This window comes from Salmo salar, chromosome ssa16 (assembly GCF_905237065.1).
Source record: "Salmo salar chromosome ssa16, Ssal_v3.1, whole genome shotgun sequence".
Classification (NCBI taxonomy): Eukaryota; Metazoa; Chordata; class Actinopteri; order Salmoniformes; family Salmonidae; genus Salmo; species Salmo salar.
In genome coordinates this window covers 51150372-51167397 of record NC_059457.1, presented here as the reverse complement: position 1 = coordinate 51167397, position 17026 = coordinate 51150372, and the positions used below count along the sequence as shown (strand labels likewise).

Genomic DNA, 17026 nt, shown 5'->3' with positions numbered 1-17026 from the left:
GGAATTGTTAGATTCCTTGTTAGATATTACTACACTCGCATTAACATCTGCTAACCGTGTATGTGACCAATAAAATTTGATTTGATTTTAGCCACCACCATGTTTTATAGCTTTTTAAAATGTTATTTCTATGAAGCAAATAAAGGGTAGTCCCATACAAGTCATAGGTGTCGTACTACAGCAAGTGTGCAATGGCATTGCTCAAAGATTGCCCAAAATGTTGCTTGCTGTCTTTGCCTGATTTGTTCAGGTTGTTGAATTCAGTCTTCCTCTTTCTCGGTGTCTTTCCCCAGGCAGGAGATCGAAGCCTACATCAGGGCCAAGTACGTTGACCGGCGTTTCGTGCAGCGCCCGTCCAATGAAGAGTTACGCGCCAAGGTGGTGTCCCTGGTCAAGCAGGAGAAGAAGCTGAGCGGCAGCACGGAGCACCTGCCCCCCCGGCCGCCCCCGCCCACGCCCAAACTCCGGCCGTCCTCCAACGCCTCAGGTCAGTCAGGTAGGTGTCAACCCATCCCAGGTCCGGTCTCTTAAAGGTGCACTCTGGAGCTCTTCCTCGGTTTGGTAGTATTACGAATTCATGTATACTGTGTAGGCTAACTGTACATAAACACATAAACATGGTTCTAAACATGCAAATTCACAAAAAATGCCAATCGATAGCGCCTGTTCCGTTTTGATTTTACACTTGGAAAGACTTCCTCCCACTCAGTCCTTTAAAACAATCAAGCCGTAGGGCCTGTTGCTGTTAACCAAGAATACAGTACAAGCTACAGAGTGTGCCTTTAAAGGAACAGCAACTGAATTGCGCTAATAGAACGATGTCATGCTCAGGGCACACAACGGAAGGCACCCTCCTATCTTCTCTCTCGCGTTCTCTCTTTTTGTTGTAGTCTAACTGCCTGTGCTTCTATCCTCCTCTCTCTCCTCTCAATCCCCCTCTTCTCCACCCTCCTCCGGCTGCTCTGTGCTTCTGGACTAACCCCTTTCCCCTCGCTGCTTTTTATTCCTTTCTTCCTCCACCTCGTGCCCTTTTCTCTCTGACCTCATCCACTGCCCTTGCCAAGCTGCTGCCAAGGGCTTGAAGGCGCGCCGCGACTCTCTCTTCTGTCCAGACGAGCTTGACTCGCTCTTCTCCTACTTTGACACCTCTGCCAAGCTCAGGAGCAGTAAGTATAGCTCAGTGTTTAACTCTCCACCTCCTTCCCTCCTTCCTTACATCCTTCCCTCCAGCCATCTATCTGTACTCACTGCTCTGGCTGTAGACTAATACCCATTCCACATTCCCTCGTCTTGCTCCCTTAATGAGCCGTGTCGTCACGTTGAGTGTGTCGTTGTGGTCAGTGTTTTGTCTATGGGTTTCATCTGTCTTATTGTGGCTGTGGGGGTCAGCTGGGAAATTCTTACTGGCTGTGGTGACCAAAGTACACTGCATTCTCTAACCACTTGGTTAAAGTTGGAGAATGTGTGTGTATGTGTGCTGGTGTGTAGTGACTGACTGAGTGACTGACTGCTTGGTCCCTTGCAGTAAGAAGTGCAGACAGTGGCATCCAGAACAGTGCAGAAGGAAGTAGAGAGATGTTAGCCACCAACAGCCTGGCTGAAGCAGGTGATGCTCTCTCAAACACATACATACACACACACACACTCTAAGGCCGTGATGGCATTTTGAATGATTGTTATTGGACAGCCAAATGATCGTGTTCACTGTTATAATCGTTTTAATAGCACACAAAAAATACTTAAATATATATTTTTCTTTTTTAAGTGGTTATGATCCATAATCGTCAGTTGCATGATTATACAGTAATTGTGCCAACCCCAACACACACCAACACACACCAACACACCCCCGATGGGTCTCACTCGTATCCAGCTTATATTCAAACAGCTGTTCAATGACCCCACACACGAGCGCACACTGAAATGACCCCACACACGAGCGCACACTGAAATGACCCCACACACGAGCGCACACTGAAACTAGAACTCCTTACTTACATTCCTATATTTAAATATCCACCCGGATTACCATGAAAAACAACAGTTTACACCTCGACGCTCCTGATAACCTCTTAACTCCCTCTCTCTCTCCACCCCTCCACTCAGAAGCTGCCGAGGCGCCCCCAATGGCCATGCCTGCCACCCTGCCCCCTCCATCGCCCTGTAAGGAGCTGGTGGTGTTCTCGGAGCCCAAGGAGTACTCCCCGGGTCTGCAGCTGTACTGGGCCTCGTGTGCCCGCAGCCTGCCCAACATGGCCGAGGCCCTGGCACACGGAGCGGAGATCAACTGGGTCAACACCGACGACGACAAGAGGACCCCGCTCATCATGGCTGTGCAGGGGGTGAGGATACTTGAGTGTTGCGGACGGGCGCGTTGCGGTCAGGCGCGGGGAGCGTTGCGGTCAGGCGCGGGGAGCGTTGCGGTCAGGCGCGGACAGGCGCGGGGAGCGTTGCGGACAGGCGCGGGGAGCGTTGCGGACAGGCGCGGGGAGCGTTGCGGACAGGCGCGGGGAGCGTTGCGGACAGGCGCGGGGAGCGTTGCGGACAGGCGCGGGGAGCGTTGCGGACAGGCGCGGGGAGCGTTGCGGACAGGCGCGGGGAGCGTTGCGGACAGGCGCGGGAGCGTTGCGGACAGGCGCGGGAGCGTTGCGGACAGGCGCGGGAGCGTTGCGGACAGGCGGGGCGCGCGGACAGGCGCGGGGAGCGGCGTGACAGGCGGACAGGCGCGGGGAGCGTTGCGGACAGGCGCGGGGAGCGTTGCGGACAGGCGCGGACAGGCGCGGGAGCGTTGCGGGGAGCGTTGCGGACAGGCGCGGGAGCGTTGCGGACAGGCGCGGGGAGCGTTGCGGACAGGCGCGAGCGCGTTGCGGACAGGCGCGAGCGCGTTGCGGACAGGCGCGGGAGCGTTGCGGACGGGCGCGTTGCGGACGAGCGCGTTGCGGACAGGCGCGGACGGGAGCGTTGCGGACAGGCGCGTTGCGGACAGGCGCGGACAGGCGCGTTGCGGACAGGCGCGGACAGGCGCGTTGCGGACAGGCGCGGACGGGAGCGTTGCGGACAGGCGCGGACAGGCGCGTTGCGGACAGGCGCGGACAGGCGCGTTGCGGAAAGGCGCTGGGAGCGATGCGGTCAGGCGCGGGGAGCGTTGCGCGGGGAGGACAGGCGCGGGGAGCGTTGCGCGGGGCGGACAGGCGCGGGGAGCGTTGCGCGGGGCGGGCGGGGAGCGTTGCGGGCGGGGAGCGTTGCGGGCGGGGAGCGTTGCGGACAGGCGCGGGGAGCGTTGCGGACAGGAGCGTTGCGGACAGGCGCGGTCAGGCGCGGGGAGCGTTGCGGACAGGCGCGGTCAGGCGCGGGGAGCGTTGCGGACAGGCGCGGTCAGGCGCGGGGAGCGTTGCGGACAGGCGCGGTCAGGCGCGGGGAGGACAGGCGCGGGGAGCGTTGCGCGGGGAGGACAGGCGCGGGGAGCGTTGTGGACAGGCGCGGACAGGCGTGTTGCGGACAGGCGTGTTGCGGACAGGCGCGGGGAGCGTTGCGGACAGGCGCGTTGCGGACAGGCGCGGGGAGCGTTGCGGACAGGCGCGTTGCGGACAGGCGCGGGGAGCGTTGCGTGGGGAGGACAGGCGCGTTGCGGACAGGCGCGGGGAGGACAGGCGCGGGAGCGTTGCGCGGGGAGGACAGGTGCGGGGAGCGTTGCGGGGAGGACAGGCATGGGGAGCGTTGTGGACAGGCGCGTTGCGGACAGGCGCGTTGCGGACAGGCGCGGGAGCGTTGCGGACAGGCGCGTTGCGGACAGGCGCGGGGAGCGTTGCGGACAGGCGCGTTGCGGACAGGCGCGGGGAGCGTTGCGGACAGGCGCGTTGCGGACAGGCGCGGGGAGGCGTTGCGCGGGGAGGACAGGCGCGGGGAGGACAGGCGCGGGGAGCGTTGCGCGGGGAGGACAGGCGCGGGGAGCGTTGCGGGGAGGACAGGCATGGGGAGCGTTGTGGACAGGCGCGTTGCGGACAGGCGCGGACAGGCGTGTTGCGGACAGGCGCGGACAGGCGCGTTGCGGACAGGCGCGGGGAGCGTTGCGGACAGGCGCGGGGAGCGTTGCGGACAGGCGCGGGGAGCGTTGCGGACAGGCACGTTGCGGACAGGCACGTTGCGGACAGGCGCGGGGAGCGTTGCGCGGGGAGGACAGGCGCGGGGAGCGTTGCGCGGGGAGCACAGGCGCGGGGAGCGTTGCGCGGGGAGGACAGGCGCGGGGAGGACAGGCGCGGGGAGCGTTGCGGGGAGGACAGGCGCGGGGAGCGTTGCGCTGTGGACAGGCGCGGGGAGCGTTGCGCTGTGGACAGGCGCGTTGTGGACAGGCGCGTTGCGGACTGGCGCGGGGAGTCTGGCCCTGTATGTGTGCTCATGCGCGATAAATGGACTGGTACTTTTCTGTTCTTCTAGGGCTCGTTGGTGACCTGTGAGTTCCTGCTCCAGAACGCAGGAAACGTGAACCAGCAGGACGCCCTGGGTCGAGGACCCCTCCACCACGCCACCATCCTGGGACACACCGGGTCCGTTCCCACCCCTTACCACCTACCACAACCTCCGATCTGTCTTTTAGCAGAACATTAAAGACCCCATGACCTTCTCATATTTAACCTTTATTTAACTAGGCAAGTCAGTTAAGAGGGACGGCAGGTAGCCTAGTGGTCAGCGTTGGACTTTAACTGACTTTCCTAGTTAAATAAAGGTTAAATATGAGAAGGTCATGGGGACCAGTGGGTTAATTGCCTTGTTCAGGGGCAGAACGACAGATTTTGACCTTGTCAGCTCAGGGATTCAATCCAGCAACCTTTCAGTTACTGGCCCAACGCTCTAACCACTATGTTACCTGCCACTCTAACAACTAGGCTACCTGCCGCTCTAACCACTAGGCTTCCTGCCACTCTAACCACTAGGTTACCTGCCACTCTAACCACTAGGTTACCTGCCGCTCTAACCACTAGGCTACCTGCCGCTCTAACCACTAGGCTACCTGCCGCTCTAACCACTAGGCTACCTGCCGCTCTAACCACTAGGCTACCTGCCGCTCTAACCACTAGGCTACCTGCCGCTCTAACCACTAGGCTACCTGCCCCTCTAACCACTAGGCTACCTGCCGCTCTAACCACTAGGCTACCTGCCGCTCTAACCACTAGGTTACCTGCCGCTCTAACCACTAGGTTACCTGCCGCTCTAACCACTAGGTTACCTGCCGCTCTAACCACTAGGTTACCTGCCGCTCTAACCACTAGGTTACCTGCCGCTCTAACCACTAGGTTACCTGCCCCTCTAACCACTAGGTTACCTGCCCCTCTAACCACTAGGTTACCTGCCCCTCTAACCACTAGGTTACCTGCCCCTCTAACCACTAGGTTACCTGCCCCTCTAACCACTAGGTTACCTGCCCCTCTAACCACTAGGTTACCTGCCACTCTAACCACTAGGCTACCTGCCACTCTAACCACTAGGCTACCTGCCACCCTAACCACTAGGCTACCTGCCCCTCTAACCACTAGGCTACCTGCCCCTCTAACCACTAGGCTACCTGCCCCTCTAACCACTAGGCTACCTGCCCCTCTAACCACTAGGCTACCTGCCCCTCTAACCACTAGGCTACCTGCCCCTCTAACCACTAGGTTACCTGCCCCTCTAACCACTAGGTTACCTGCCACTCTAACCACTAGGTTACCCGCCGCCCTACAGCATTGGAGGTCTGTTATTTCTAGATCTCACCTGGCGTAGTAATACACGGCAGACTTTTCCTTTTGTTCATGTGTTCTGGTTTAGATTAAAGCCTTTATGGCAAGCCTCGGCTAAGCCTTTTTGTATTTTATATTTGATCGTAATAGACGAGGGTAGTGTTTGAGCTTAATTAGTGGGTTGAGGTTGTTAATTAGTGGGTTGAGGTTGTTAATTAGTGGGTTGAGGTTGTTAATTAGTGGGTTGAGGTTGTTAATTAGTGGGTTGAGGTTGTTAATTAGTGGGTTGAGGTTGTTAATTAGTGGTGACAAAGGGGAACTCGGTCTATGATCTTGGTTCATGTTGGGGTTTGATTTTTTTCTCCCTTTTTTAAAATTTTATTCTCCAATCCAGTCAAGTGTGTTTGTTCCTGAAAAGAGGAGCCAATCAGAACGCGGCAGACATTGAAGCGAAAACGCCCCTATCCATGGCAGTGGACGCTGCCAATGCCGACATCGTCACATTGTGAGTGCCAAGCCTTTTGGCCTTTAAAAAAAAAATATATATATATATATATACTGAACAAAAATATAAACGCAACATGTAAAGTGTTGGTCCCATGTTTCATGAGCTAAAATAAAAGATCCCAGAAATGTTCCATACGCACAAGAAGCTTATTTCTCACTTTTTGTGCACAAATTTGTTTACATCCCTGTTAGTGAGCATTTCTCCTTGTTTGGTTTATTAATTCCACCATTTAAAAAAAACAAGCACACATAAAACTTGAAAAAGCCATACATGCACATGAATAAAATCATGGAGGATAACACACAATAAAGTCTGGGACTTATTTCCATTGTGGTCCTCTTGAGACAAGATGGCTGGACAAGACCGAACTCAGTATGGCAGTGAAATAATAAAACTAAAACATAGAAGAACATCTATCTCATCTTTCCAGTTACCTCATAGGGGTTATTCATATGGGCACAGAAGACATCTTTGACAAGGTAACCCATCCACCTGACAGGTGTGGCATATCAAGAAGCTGATTAAAACAGCATGATCATTACACAGGTGCACCTTGTGCTGCGCACAATAAAAGGCCACTCTAAAATGTGCTTTTTTGTCTCACAACACAATGCTACAGATGTCTCAAGTTTTGAGGGAGCGTGCAATTAGCATGCTGACTGCGGGAATGTCCACCAGAGCTGTTGCCAGAGAATTTAATGTTCATTTTTCAACCATAAGCCGCCTCCAACGTTGTTTTCGAGAATTTGTCAGTACGTCCAACCAGCCTCACAACCGCATACCACGTGTATGGTGTCGTGTGGGTGAGTGGTTTGCTGATGTCAACGTTGTGAACAGAGTGCCCCATGGTGGCGGTATGTGGCAATCATGAGCTACGGACAACTAACATAATTGCATTTTATCAATGGAAATTTGAATGCATAGAGACACTGCGGCGAGATCCTGAGGCCCATTATTGTGCCATTCATCCAACACCATCACTTCATGTTTCTGCATGTATTGTTGTGAATTGTTAGATACCACTGCACTGTTGGAGTTAGGAACACAAGCATGGCGCTACACTCGCCATAACATCTGCTAAATATGTGTATGCGACCAATAACAATAATCATTTGATTTGATGATAATGCACGGCCCCATGTCACAATGATCTGTTCTTCCATGGCCTGCATACTCACCAGACATGTCACCCATTGAACATGTTTGGGATGCTCTGGATTGATGTGTATGACAGCATTTTCCAGTTCCTGCCAATATCCAGAAACTTTGCACACCCATTGTAGAGGAGTGGGACAACATTACACAGGCCACAATCAACAGCCTGATCAACTCTGTGTGAAGGAGATATGTCGCGCTGCATGAGGCAAATGTTGGCCACACCAGATACGGACTGGTTTTCTGATCCACACCCCTACATTTTTTTAAAGATATCTGTGACCAACAGATGGATGTCTTTATTCCCAGTCATGTGAAATCCATAGATTAGAGCCAAATAAATGTATTTCAATTTACTAATTTCCTTTATATAAACTCTAACTCAGAAAAGTCTTTTAAATTGTTACATGTTGGTTTATATTTTTGTTCAGTATACATAAATATTATATAAATATAGTGTATTTATTTTTTATGGAAAAACAATTTGCCTTATATTTGTCACTTAATCTCAAATTGAAATTGGAGTACTGATGCAACATTTTATTTGACTTTACACTGTCTCAATTCATATGGATTGCTTCTATAAGTCTAAAAGTGGGTTGGATAAAGATGACAAACTGAATGACTCCCCTCGCTCTCCTTTCCCCAGACTGCGATTGGCCAAGATGAACGAGGAGATGCGGGAGGCGGAGGGGCCCTACATGCAGTCAGGTCAATATTCCACCAGCAGCCCCACAGAGATGCAATACAGGAAGTGTATGCAGGAGTTCATTTGCCTACAGCTGGCTGAGCCTTAGAGATCATAGAGCCCAAATACAAAGACAAGAGAAGCAACATACTTTTATTAAGCAGACATTTGACCCTGTGATGTCCTGTGTTCAATACCAGCCAGGTGGTGAGCGAAGCTGCATCTTGTGTTTTAGACAAAGGTGCTCGACTTTTTACTTCCAACCGGGGTCAAAACCATTAGCTCTAGAGCCATTGTTTTGACTACTGAACAGCTGTGACATAAACAGTCCTTTTTTTTTTTAATTAGTCTGTTGCGTCCCAATTTTCAAACCGCCACGTCTTTATTAGTTGTGATGTCGAAGAGCACGTGCAACAGAGGGTGTCATTACTATCGAACAGCAATGCTACGTCGGTGTTGACTCGCAGGCAGTAATCCTGACTTTTGAATGACAGTTTTGACCATCCGGCTGTTGAGTGGCTAGCAGTGTGTTGCCATGCACCAGGTGTGGTTATGAGTGATTTACCGGAGGGAATATTTATGCACATTCCTGGTATGCTTATGCAATATCTCAGTGTGTTACATGTATCGTTCCCACAGTCTTAACCTCCCCCTTTTTCTTGTTCACTTGTTTGAACTGTTTGTTACAATGATGAAGTATACATTTTGGCACATTTTAAAGAAGCATTTTACTTTTGTGGGAGAACTTTTTTTTTTTTATAACAATTGGAACCATATAATGATAATGATAATAAGATGTCATTGTAAATGATGTATTGTACATAAATATACATACATTTCTATATCATATACAGTATAAGCAAAATAGGAAGTAAAGTTGAGAGATTCTCGGAAGCAGTAATGTCAGAAAGACAACACATTATGAACAAGGGTGAGTACTGTAAGTCGAATGTCAGATAGACAACACATTATGAACAAGGGTGAGTACTGTAAGTCAAATGTGCTTGCATCCTTGTTTTTGTGTGTTTTTTGTTGTTGTATTGTGTTGTATTTTCTACACCTGTTTTAAGACTATGATTTCATTGATTGTTGGTCTACCTGGCTATGGTATAGAACAATACCCCCCCTCTGGCAATCCTGTTCTTTTGACATTAATTATACAGTCCTTAAAGGGATACTTTGGGATTTTAGCAGAGTCTCTTTATCTACTTCCCCAGAGTCCGAGGAACTTGTGGATACCATTTTTATCTCTCTGTGTCCAGTATGAAGGAAGTTGTAGGTAGTTTTGCAAGCCAATGCTAACTAGCGTTAACCATAGACTTCCAGTCATTGCGCTATCTGCTAGCATTAGAAGTATCCCTTTAATGTTAGCTGACACTGGTAAGGGTGTGAATTTAAGTTTAGACAAGAGATATCAAGGTGGTAGAGTGTACCAAAAAGGAAGGGCAATAGTCTAGAAAAGTATTCACATTTACCCATGTACAGCATTTTACCGCATAATAGTTATATAATTAACTTCAACTTATTGGATAAAAAAAGAGATGTTCACAAAACATTTGAATATAGGACAGTGTGAAGCTCACTCCAATATTGTTGGTAAAGAATGAATGAAATGTTCCCCTCTTTAGATGTCATCCTTTCATCTTCCCCATCACGTAGTCTTTGCCCCCTGGCAATGCACCTGAGCCTGATGGGTAATTTTTAAATGGGCACAAAAAGCACTTTCAGCCTCATAGTTACTGATGTATCCAAAGTGAAGTCCGTACAAGCCAATATGCCCCCTACTAGTGCTTACTGAGTATCAGTAGACCCGCTACAACTAGTTTGTAGCGGGTCTGACAGGGTGAGGAAACAACTAGTTTGTAGCGGGTCTGACAGGGTGAGGAAACAACTAGTTTGTAGCGGGTCTGACAGTGTGAGGAAACAACTAGTTTGTAGCGGGTCTGACAGCGTGAGGAAACAACTAGTTTGTAGCGGGTCTGACAGGGTGAGGAAACAACTAGTTTGTAGCGGGTCTGACAGGGTGAGGAAACAACTAGTTTGTAGCGGGTCTGACAGGGTGAGGAAACAACTAGTTTGTAGCGGGTCTGACAGGGTGAGGAAACAACTAGTTTGTAGCGGGTCTGACAGGGTGAGGAAACAACTAGTTTGTAGCGGGTCTGACAGGGTGAGGAAACAACTAGTTTGTAGCGGGTCTGACAGGGTGAGGAAACAACTAGTTTGTAGCGGGTCTGACAGTGTGAGGAAACAACTAGTTTGTAGCGGGTCTGACAGCGTGAGGAAACAACTAGTTTGTAGCGGGTCTGACAGGGTGAGGAAACAACTAGTTTGTAGCGGGTCTGACAGGGTGAGGAAACAACTAGTTTGTAGCGGGTCTGACAGGGTGAGGAAACAACTAGTTTGTAGCGGGTCTGACAGGGTGAGGAAACAACTAGTTTGTAGCGGGTCTGACAGGGTGAGGAAACAACTAGTTTGTAGCGGGTCTGACAGGGTGAGGAAACAACTAGTTTGTAGCGGGTCTGACAGGGTGAGGAAACAACTAGTTTGTAGCGGGTCTGACAGGGTGAGGAAACAACTAGTTTGTAGCGGGTCTGACAGGGTGAGGAAACAACTACCGTAAAATTCCGGACTATAAGCTGCAACTTTTTTCCCAGCTTTGAACCTCGCGGCTAATATATGGATTTTTCCCACTTTCAATTTTTTTCTCCAAAAAAACACATTCTGTGACGTGCTCAGTTTTTTGGCGGCATGAAGCTTTCATTAGACCAATAAAATGACCGAACGGGATAAGGTCAAACATCTTTTTTGTTTACTGTTTAAATTAAATCGAGCGCTCTCAAACTTCCCATCATTCTGATTACGGTAGTCATTTTGTCACCCTCATCATGGCAAAGACACGGAGAAATGCATATGATGCAGCTTTCAAGTTGAAGGCGATTGATCTGGCTGTTGGAAAAGGAAATAGAGCTGCTGCACGGGAGCTTGGTCTTAATGAGTCGATGATAAGACGTTGGAAACAGCAGCGTGAGGAATTGACTCAGTGCAAAAAGACAACTAAAGCTTACTGCTAATTTTTTATTTTTTGTTACAAGCCGTGTTTCGTTAAAGCCTATTTATTTTTGTTACAAGCCGTGTTTCGTTAAAGCCTGTGTAAAGTTAATTTGTTTCAATGTACCGGTAGGCACCTGCGGCTTATTTACGTTCAAAATAATATATATTTTTTAAATTCAGTGGGTGCGGCTTATATTCAGGTGCGCTTAATAGTCCGGAAATTACGGTAGTTTGTAGCGGGTCTGACAGCGTGAGGAAACAACTAGTTTGTAGCGGGTCTGACAGGGTGAGGAAACAACTAGTTTGTAGTGGGTCTGACAGGGTGAGGAAACAACTAGTTTGTAGCGGGTCTGACAGGGTGAGGAAACAACTAGTTTGTAGTGGGTCTGACAGGGTGAGGAAACAACTAGTTTGTAGCGGGTCTGACAGGGTGAGGAAACAACTAGTTTGTAGCGGGTCTGACAGGGTGAGGAAACAACTAGTTTGTAGCGGGTCTGACAGCGTGAGGAAACAACTGGTCCAATTACCTTGTGTGGCCACTGGAGGGAGTGCTCCATTTAGAAATCCACCAATTCACTCTAAGTGAGTGGAATATAAATGTTGAGTTTGACAGGGAGGTGACCCAGCATGCTGCTCTTTGGACTTCATGTAGTTCTACAGGTTATAGTTCCTCCACCTCAAAAGTGTTTGGTCATTGAGTATTCCAAACTTTTGGAACACCTTCCACCTTACTAATATTGAGTTGCACCCCTTTCCCCCTCAGAACAGCCTCCATTCGTCAGGGAATGGACTCTACAAGGTGTCGAAAGCGTTCCACAGGGATGCTGGCCCATGTTGACTCCAATGCTTCCCACAGTTGTGTCAAGTTGGCTGGATGTCCTTTGGTGGTGGACCATCCTTGATACACACGGAAACTGTTTAGCGTGAAAAACCCAGCAGCATTGCAGTTCTTGACACAAACCGGTGTTCCTGGCACCTACTACCATATCCTGTTCAAAGGCACTTCAATCTTTTATCTTGCCCATTCACCCTCTGAATGGCACACAAACACAATCCATGTCTCAATAGTCTCAAGGCATAAAAATCCTTCTTTAACCTGTCTCCTCCTCTTCATCTACTCTGATTGAAGTGGATTTAACAAGTGACATCAATAAGGGATCATAGCTTCCACCTGGTCAAAGTGTCATGGAAAGAACATGATTTTGTATACTCAGTGTAGATTCAGTCAATGACCCATAGATTCTTGGACCTGTAACGAGAAGAATAGTTGATTTAATACGACTGTTCATGTACCGTTTTCTGTCATGACTTAAATCCAATGTGAGCGATATTTGCCTGTTATTACCTTGAAGTCAACAGCAGACAGTTGTAGCAGTTGGGGATACAGTAGTGTTTTCTACAAAGACAATGTTTTACATCTTGTTAGTGTACAAACCTGAAGTGTATGAATGTGTTGTAGGGAAGGGATCCAATGGAAGTGTAGGACGATGCTTTCTTGTCAAGCTCTCTGCTCAGATACTTGTTGCACTCTTATTCTCTCATTGCTTGTCTCTCTCTCTGTCTATCACTTTGTTCTGTACTGTTTCTCTTTCTCTCTCCCCGGAGTTTGTGCCTTTTTTCTGTTCTCTCGTTTCTTTGGGGTGCTGAGTCCAACACAGCTGTATTTTTGTACATAAATCCTGCACTTTAAATACAATACAGTTGGTAACAAAACTTATCTTGTGGGCTTCCTTTTTTTCCCACATCACAATTCACTGCAAAGAGAGGGCTCCTTGCCTTAGTACTGTTTTAGGCCTGCACACTCTTCAAACATTGGGCTGCTTCTTCTTTCATTGTTACATCTTCCTCTGCATAATGCTGTTTCTCTCTACTGCCCAACAGTGACGCTTTAAGGTATGGCCACATTTCTATTTCTTTCATTCCCTCTTCAAACCTTTGGCATTAAATAAACATCCTATCTTACCTGTATTGTGTGTGTCTGTGACAGAAGTCTGAGCTCTCGTAAATCTTCCTTTTGTAAGCTTGCATTTTGTTATACAATACCAACCAGTTTTATTCTACAATACCGACTAGTTTTATTCTACAATACCGACTAGTTTTATTCTACAATACCGACCAGTTTTATTCTACAATACCGACCAGTTTTATTCTACAATACCGACTAGTTTTATTCTACAATACCGACCAGTTTTATTCTACAATACCGACTAGTTTTATTCTACAATACCGACCATTTTTATTCTACAATACCGACCAGTTTTATTCTACAATACCGACCAGTTTTACTCTACAATACCGACCAGTTTTATTCTACAATACCGACCAGTTTTACTCTACAATACCGACCAGTTTTATTCTACAATACCGACCAGTTTTATTCTACAATACCGACCAGTTTTATGCTTGTAAGTCACTGATAGTATTACTCCTGGTATTACCGAGTCGTACTCACACTGTAATGGTTTACTTTGTCCTTGCAGGAGATGAAACCTACCAAGACATTTTCCAGGATTTTTCCCAGATGGCTTCAAACGATCCGGAGAAGCTGAACCGTTACCAGCAGTATGACTCGCAGCAGAGGCCATGAGGGAGGGAGACAACCTGGAAGTCTGGGGAAACCGTCTGGCCTTCTTCCTGCTCAGTGCTGTACTCAGCACGAGTATTGGAGGGTCTGTTTCACCTGAACCTCAACGGTGAAGGTGTCTGCCGTATATCACCTTTAATTGGTTTTAAATGGGTCTAAAAATGTACATTTTTAAAGTTAAAAATGTATACATTTCATTGAGGCTGGATGGCTCAGGATTGTGAACTTAAACAATGTTTTATGAGACTCTGGACTGGTGCCCAGTTTGTAAAACAGTTCACATTTGAACCTGAATGGTACAGTATTATGCTTTTTACATAATGTGACAGTTTGGTTGAAAACATAACCAATAACAAAATCAAGTCGAGTCATAATTGTCTATTCTGAATTCATATAAACCAAATAGACCACTCATCGTGTCTTTTGAAGTTTAGTAGGCTTTTTACATGTAGATCCTTTTTTAATATATAAAAGAATGCGCATTTTATTTGTGCTATCAATTTGTTAAAATCGTCCCATTTCAATGTGGTGTTTTGTTGATAAATAAACAGCACCTTTTGTGATTTTGGCTGTAGTAGTGTTTTCACAGCATTGATGTACTGTATATTAAAATGCAAATGCAACTCCTTATGTTAAAAATGAAAGTTCATGTTAATTGGCTCCCCCAGGTAGTTGACATATTCTGCCACCTTAATTATTTGCACAAAGTCCCACCTTCCTCGTCAACACTGTTTTGTACGGTGGAACTTTAGTGTCAGCTGGTGTAAAGTGCACATGTTGCTGAAGTGTAGGTTTGTCACTCTTCTGTTCCTGTTGAAAAGCCCTTAATGTGGCTCATAGATGTTGATTGTGGGTATTTTGCTGTTTATTTTATTGATGAGGCAATACTTTTGTTTTGTGTGGTTTTTAAGATCTGATTTTCCATGTTTGTCACCAAGGCCAGTTCTTTGTTTGTTATTGTGTGTGTGAGGAAGACGAGCCTTATGTTTTAAAGTATAATTTCATATTCAATTTTGTTTTAGACCGGAAACAATGACTGTTAAAAAGAGAAAAGATTGCATGTACATGAATGTTTGAATTTAGGTCCCCACATTGTAGTATCCACTTTTTCTGACACATCTCACTATTTTATTTTAAACAGTATTATAGCATCCTGTTCATTGGATGGCAAAAAACAACTTCTATAAAATATACCTTGTTTATTAGTATAGCAGTGTATTAGACACACTAACAAGCATGTACCACCTTCCTGGATACATACTACTGCGGCACTGCATTGCAATTACAATATGAGGAGCTCTTAAGCCCTGGTTATACCTGGTGCTATCATTTGCCTTTTGTCCTGATCTTGTCCACATTCAGATTGTGCCCACATTTTTAGATGGGTGTAGATGATTAAAGCAACTGATTGTGATCAAATCCTCTTTACCACTTCTGGAGGAGGTCTGTGTAAACAGATCTGGATTGTCAAACCATTTAAATCCACCCTCAAATCATTGACGTGGGGCACCATTGTCTAAAGGCATCAATATTGGTCTATAACGTTAAATAAATATGATTATTTTAGAGACGGTGGCCCGGTAGGACCAATCTAGTAATTGACGGATACAGTAGTGATTGGCTCAGATCACATGTAAATGAAATGTGTAACTAGGGATTTTCCTTTCTTGATTTTTATTGGACTCTAACTTGTAAACTCTGCCCACTGAGTTTTCATCCAACCAATCAATTTGTCCCAACTACTTCCGTAGGTGGTCAGGAAGAACTGATCAGTGTTTTTTAAGTTTTTTGTTAGCACCAGATATAAACTGGGCATTTCTTAAATCCAACATGGGATACAGATCTTGTACAGCTTTTGAATATGCATAAGTTAAATCTAAACTAGTGGTACTTGAATCATTAAATAAGCGCTTGTAAATGCTGATAATATAAAAAAGACAATTACAAGATAAAATTGTCTCCCTATACCACTCAGATATGCATATCGATATAATTAAGGACTATATTACATTTATTGCAAATCATGGACTGAATTTCTTGCTGAATGTTGAACTGTTTGTTGTATTGATTTTATAAAGCAATTTTCCGTTCTGATTGTCTGTTTAATTACTTTAATTAAAGGGATACTTCACTATTTTGGCAATGATACCATTTTGTCTGCATCCAGAATGAAGGAAGTTAGAATTGACTCCAGAAACTACCTCTAACTAGCGTTAGCCCAATAACTGTTAGTCTATTGTGTCTACTAGTATGCAAGCAGTTACCATAGACACCGTCATTGCGCTAACCCTAGTTAGCAACTTTAAACTGCACACAGAGTTCATCTGACTCTGGGAAAGTAGATAAAGGGCTTCACTCCCAAAATCTTGAAGTATCCTTATAAGGGCTTTACTCTTATACACAAAATTGGCTTCCATATTTCATATCCTGTCCTCATTTTATCCCTGACGCATAGATGTTATCTGATCCTTCTGAGAAATGTTGTCCCCTCTACCATGCAGAGTGCTTACCTCATGAAGGATTGCTGTTTCTACTTCATAGAAGGCGGGCAAATATACTGAACAAAAATGTAAACGCAACGTGCAACAATTTCGAAAATTTGACCGAGTTACAGTTCATAGAAGGAAATCAGTCAATTGAAATTCATTAGGTCCTAATCTACTGATTTCACATGACTGGTGGAGGGGCATAGGCCGGGGGAGCCAGGCCCAGCCAATCAATCAGAATATTTTTTTCCCCACAAAAGGGCTTTATTACAGACTGAAATACTACTCAGCACCCCCCCGCCCCTCCAGACGAAGAAGCCGGATGTGGAGGTCCTGGGCTGGCGTGGTTACACAGTCTGCGGTTGTGAGGCTGGTTGGGTGTACTGCAAAATAATCTAAAACAGAGGTGGCTTATGGTAGAGAAATGAACATTCAATTGTCTGGCAACAGCTCTGTTGGACACTTTACATGTTGTGTTTTTGTTCAGTATACAAACAATGCATGTGTGTCTGAGCCTCTCCAGCCATCCTTTCGATGTGCTCACAACAGTGATGTCACAGAGAAGCTATTCTTCCTTTCCCTATGGATCACCTTGTCGCTCCCACATAAGCCCCGTTTGTGCCTTTGTCTAACATGAATCCTTTGTCCTGATCTTGTCAAACATTCTGATTGTGCCCACATTTTCAGGAAGGCAAAGCAAATACCTAATTAGTTGCACAACCGAATGCATTTAACCTGTTGTGGAAATTCTACAAAGGGACACCAAGTCAAACTTAAACAAATCATTCTTTATTAACAGCATGCTGGAGAGGTCACAGTCAAACTTAGATGCATAAAATG

General features: G+C 46.9%; 1 protein-coding gene across 7 annotated transcripts in view; it reads left to right on the top strand.

Moving 5' to 3' along the window:
• LOC106574130 (arf-GAP with coiled-coil, ANK repeat and PH domain-containing protein 2) overlaps positions 1-15790 on the top strand; it is a 71619-nt gene extending 55829 nt beyond the window's left edge. For 4 of the 7 annotated variants that reach the window (XM_014149750.2, XM_014149749.2, XM_014149752.2 and 1 more), the window contains 8 exons: positions 294-496; positions 1065-1166; positions 1526-1606; positions 2107-2342; positions 4435-4544; positions 6109-6219; positions 8027-8088; positions 13597-15790. In XM_014149750.2, the coding sequence (XP_014005225.1) occupies positions 294-496; positions 1065-1166; positions 1526-1606; positions 2107-2342; positions 4435-4544; positions 6109-6219; positions 8027-8088; positions 13597-13703 (1012 nt within the window). In that variant the 3' untranslated portion in view covers positions 13704-15790. The remainder of the gene's footprint in view (positions 1-293; positions 497-1064; positions 1167-1525; positions 1607-2106; positions 2343-4434; positions 4545-6108; positions 6220-8026; positions 8089-13596) is intronic. The other 3 variants (XM_014149755.2, XM_014149757.2, XM_014149754.2) reach the window with 2 other exon arrangements.
• The last annotated feature ends 1236 nt before the right edge of the window (positions 15791-17026 follow it).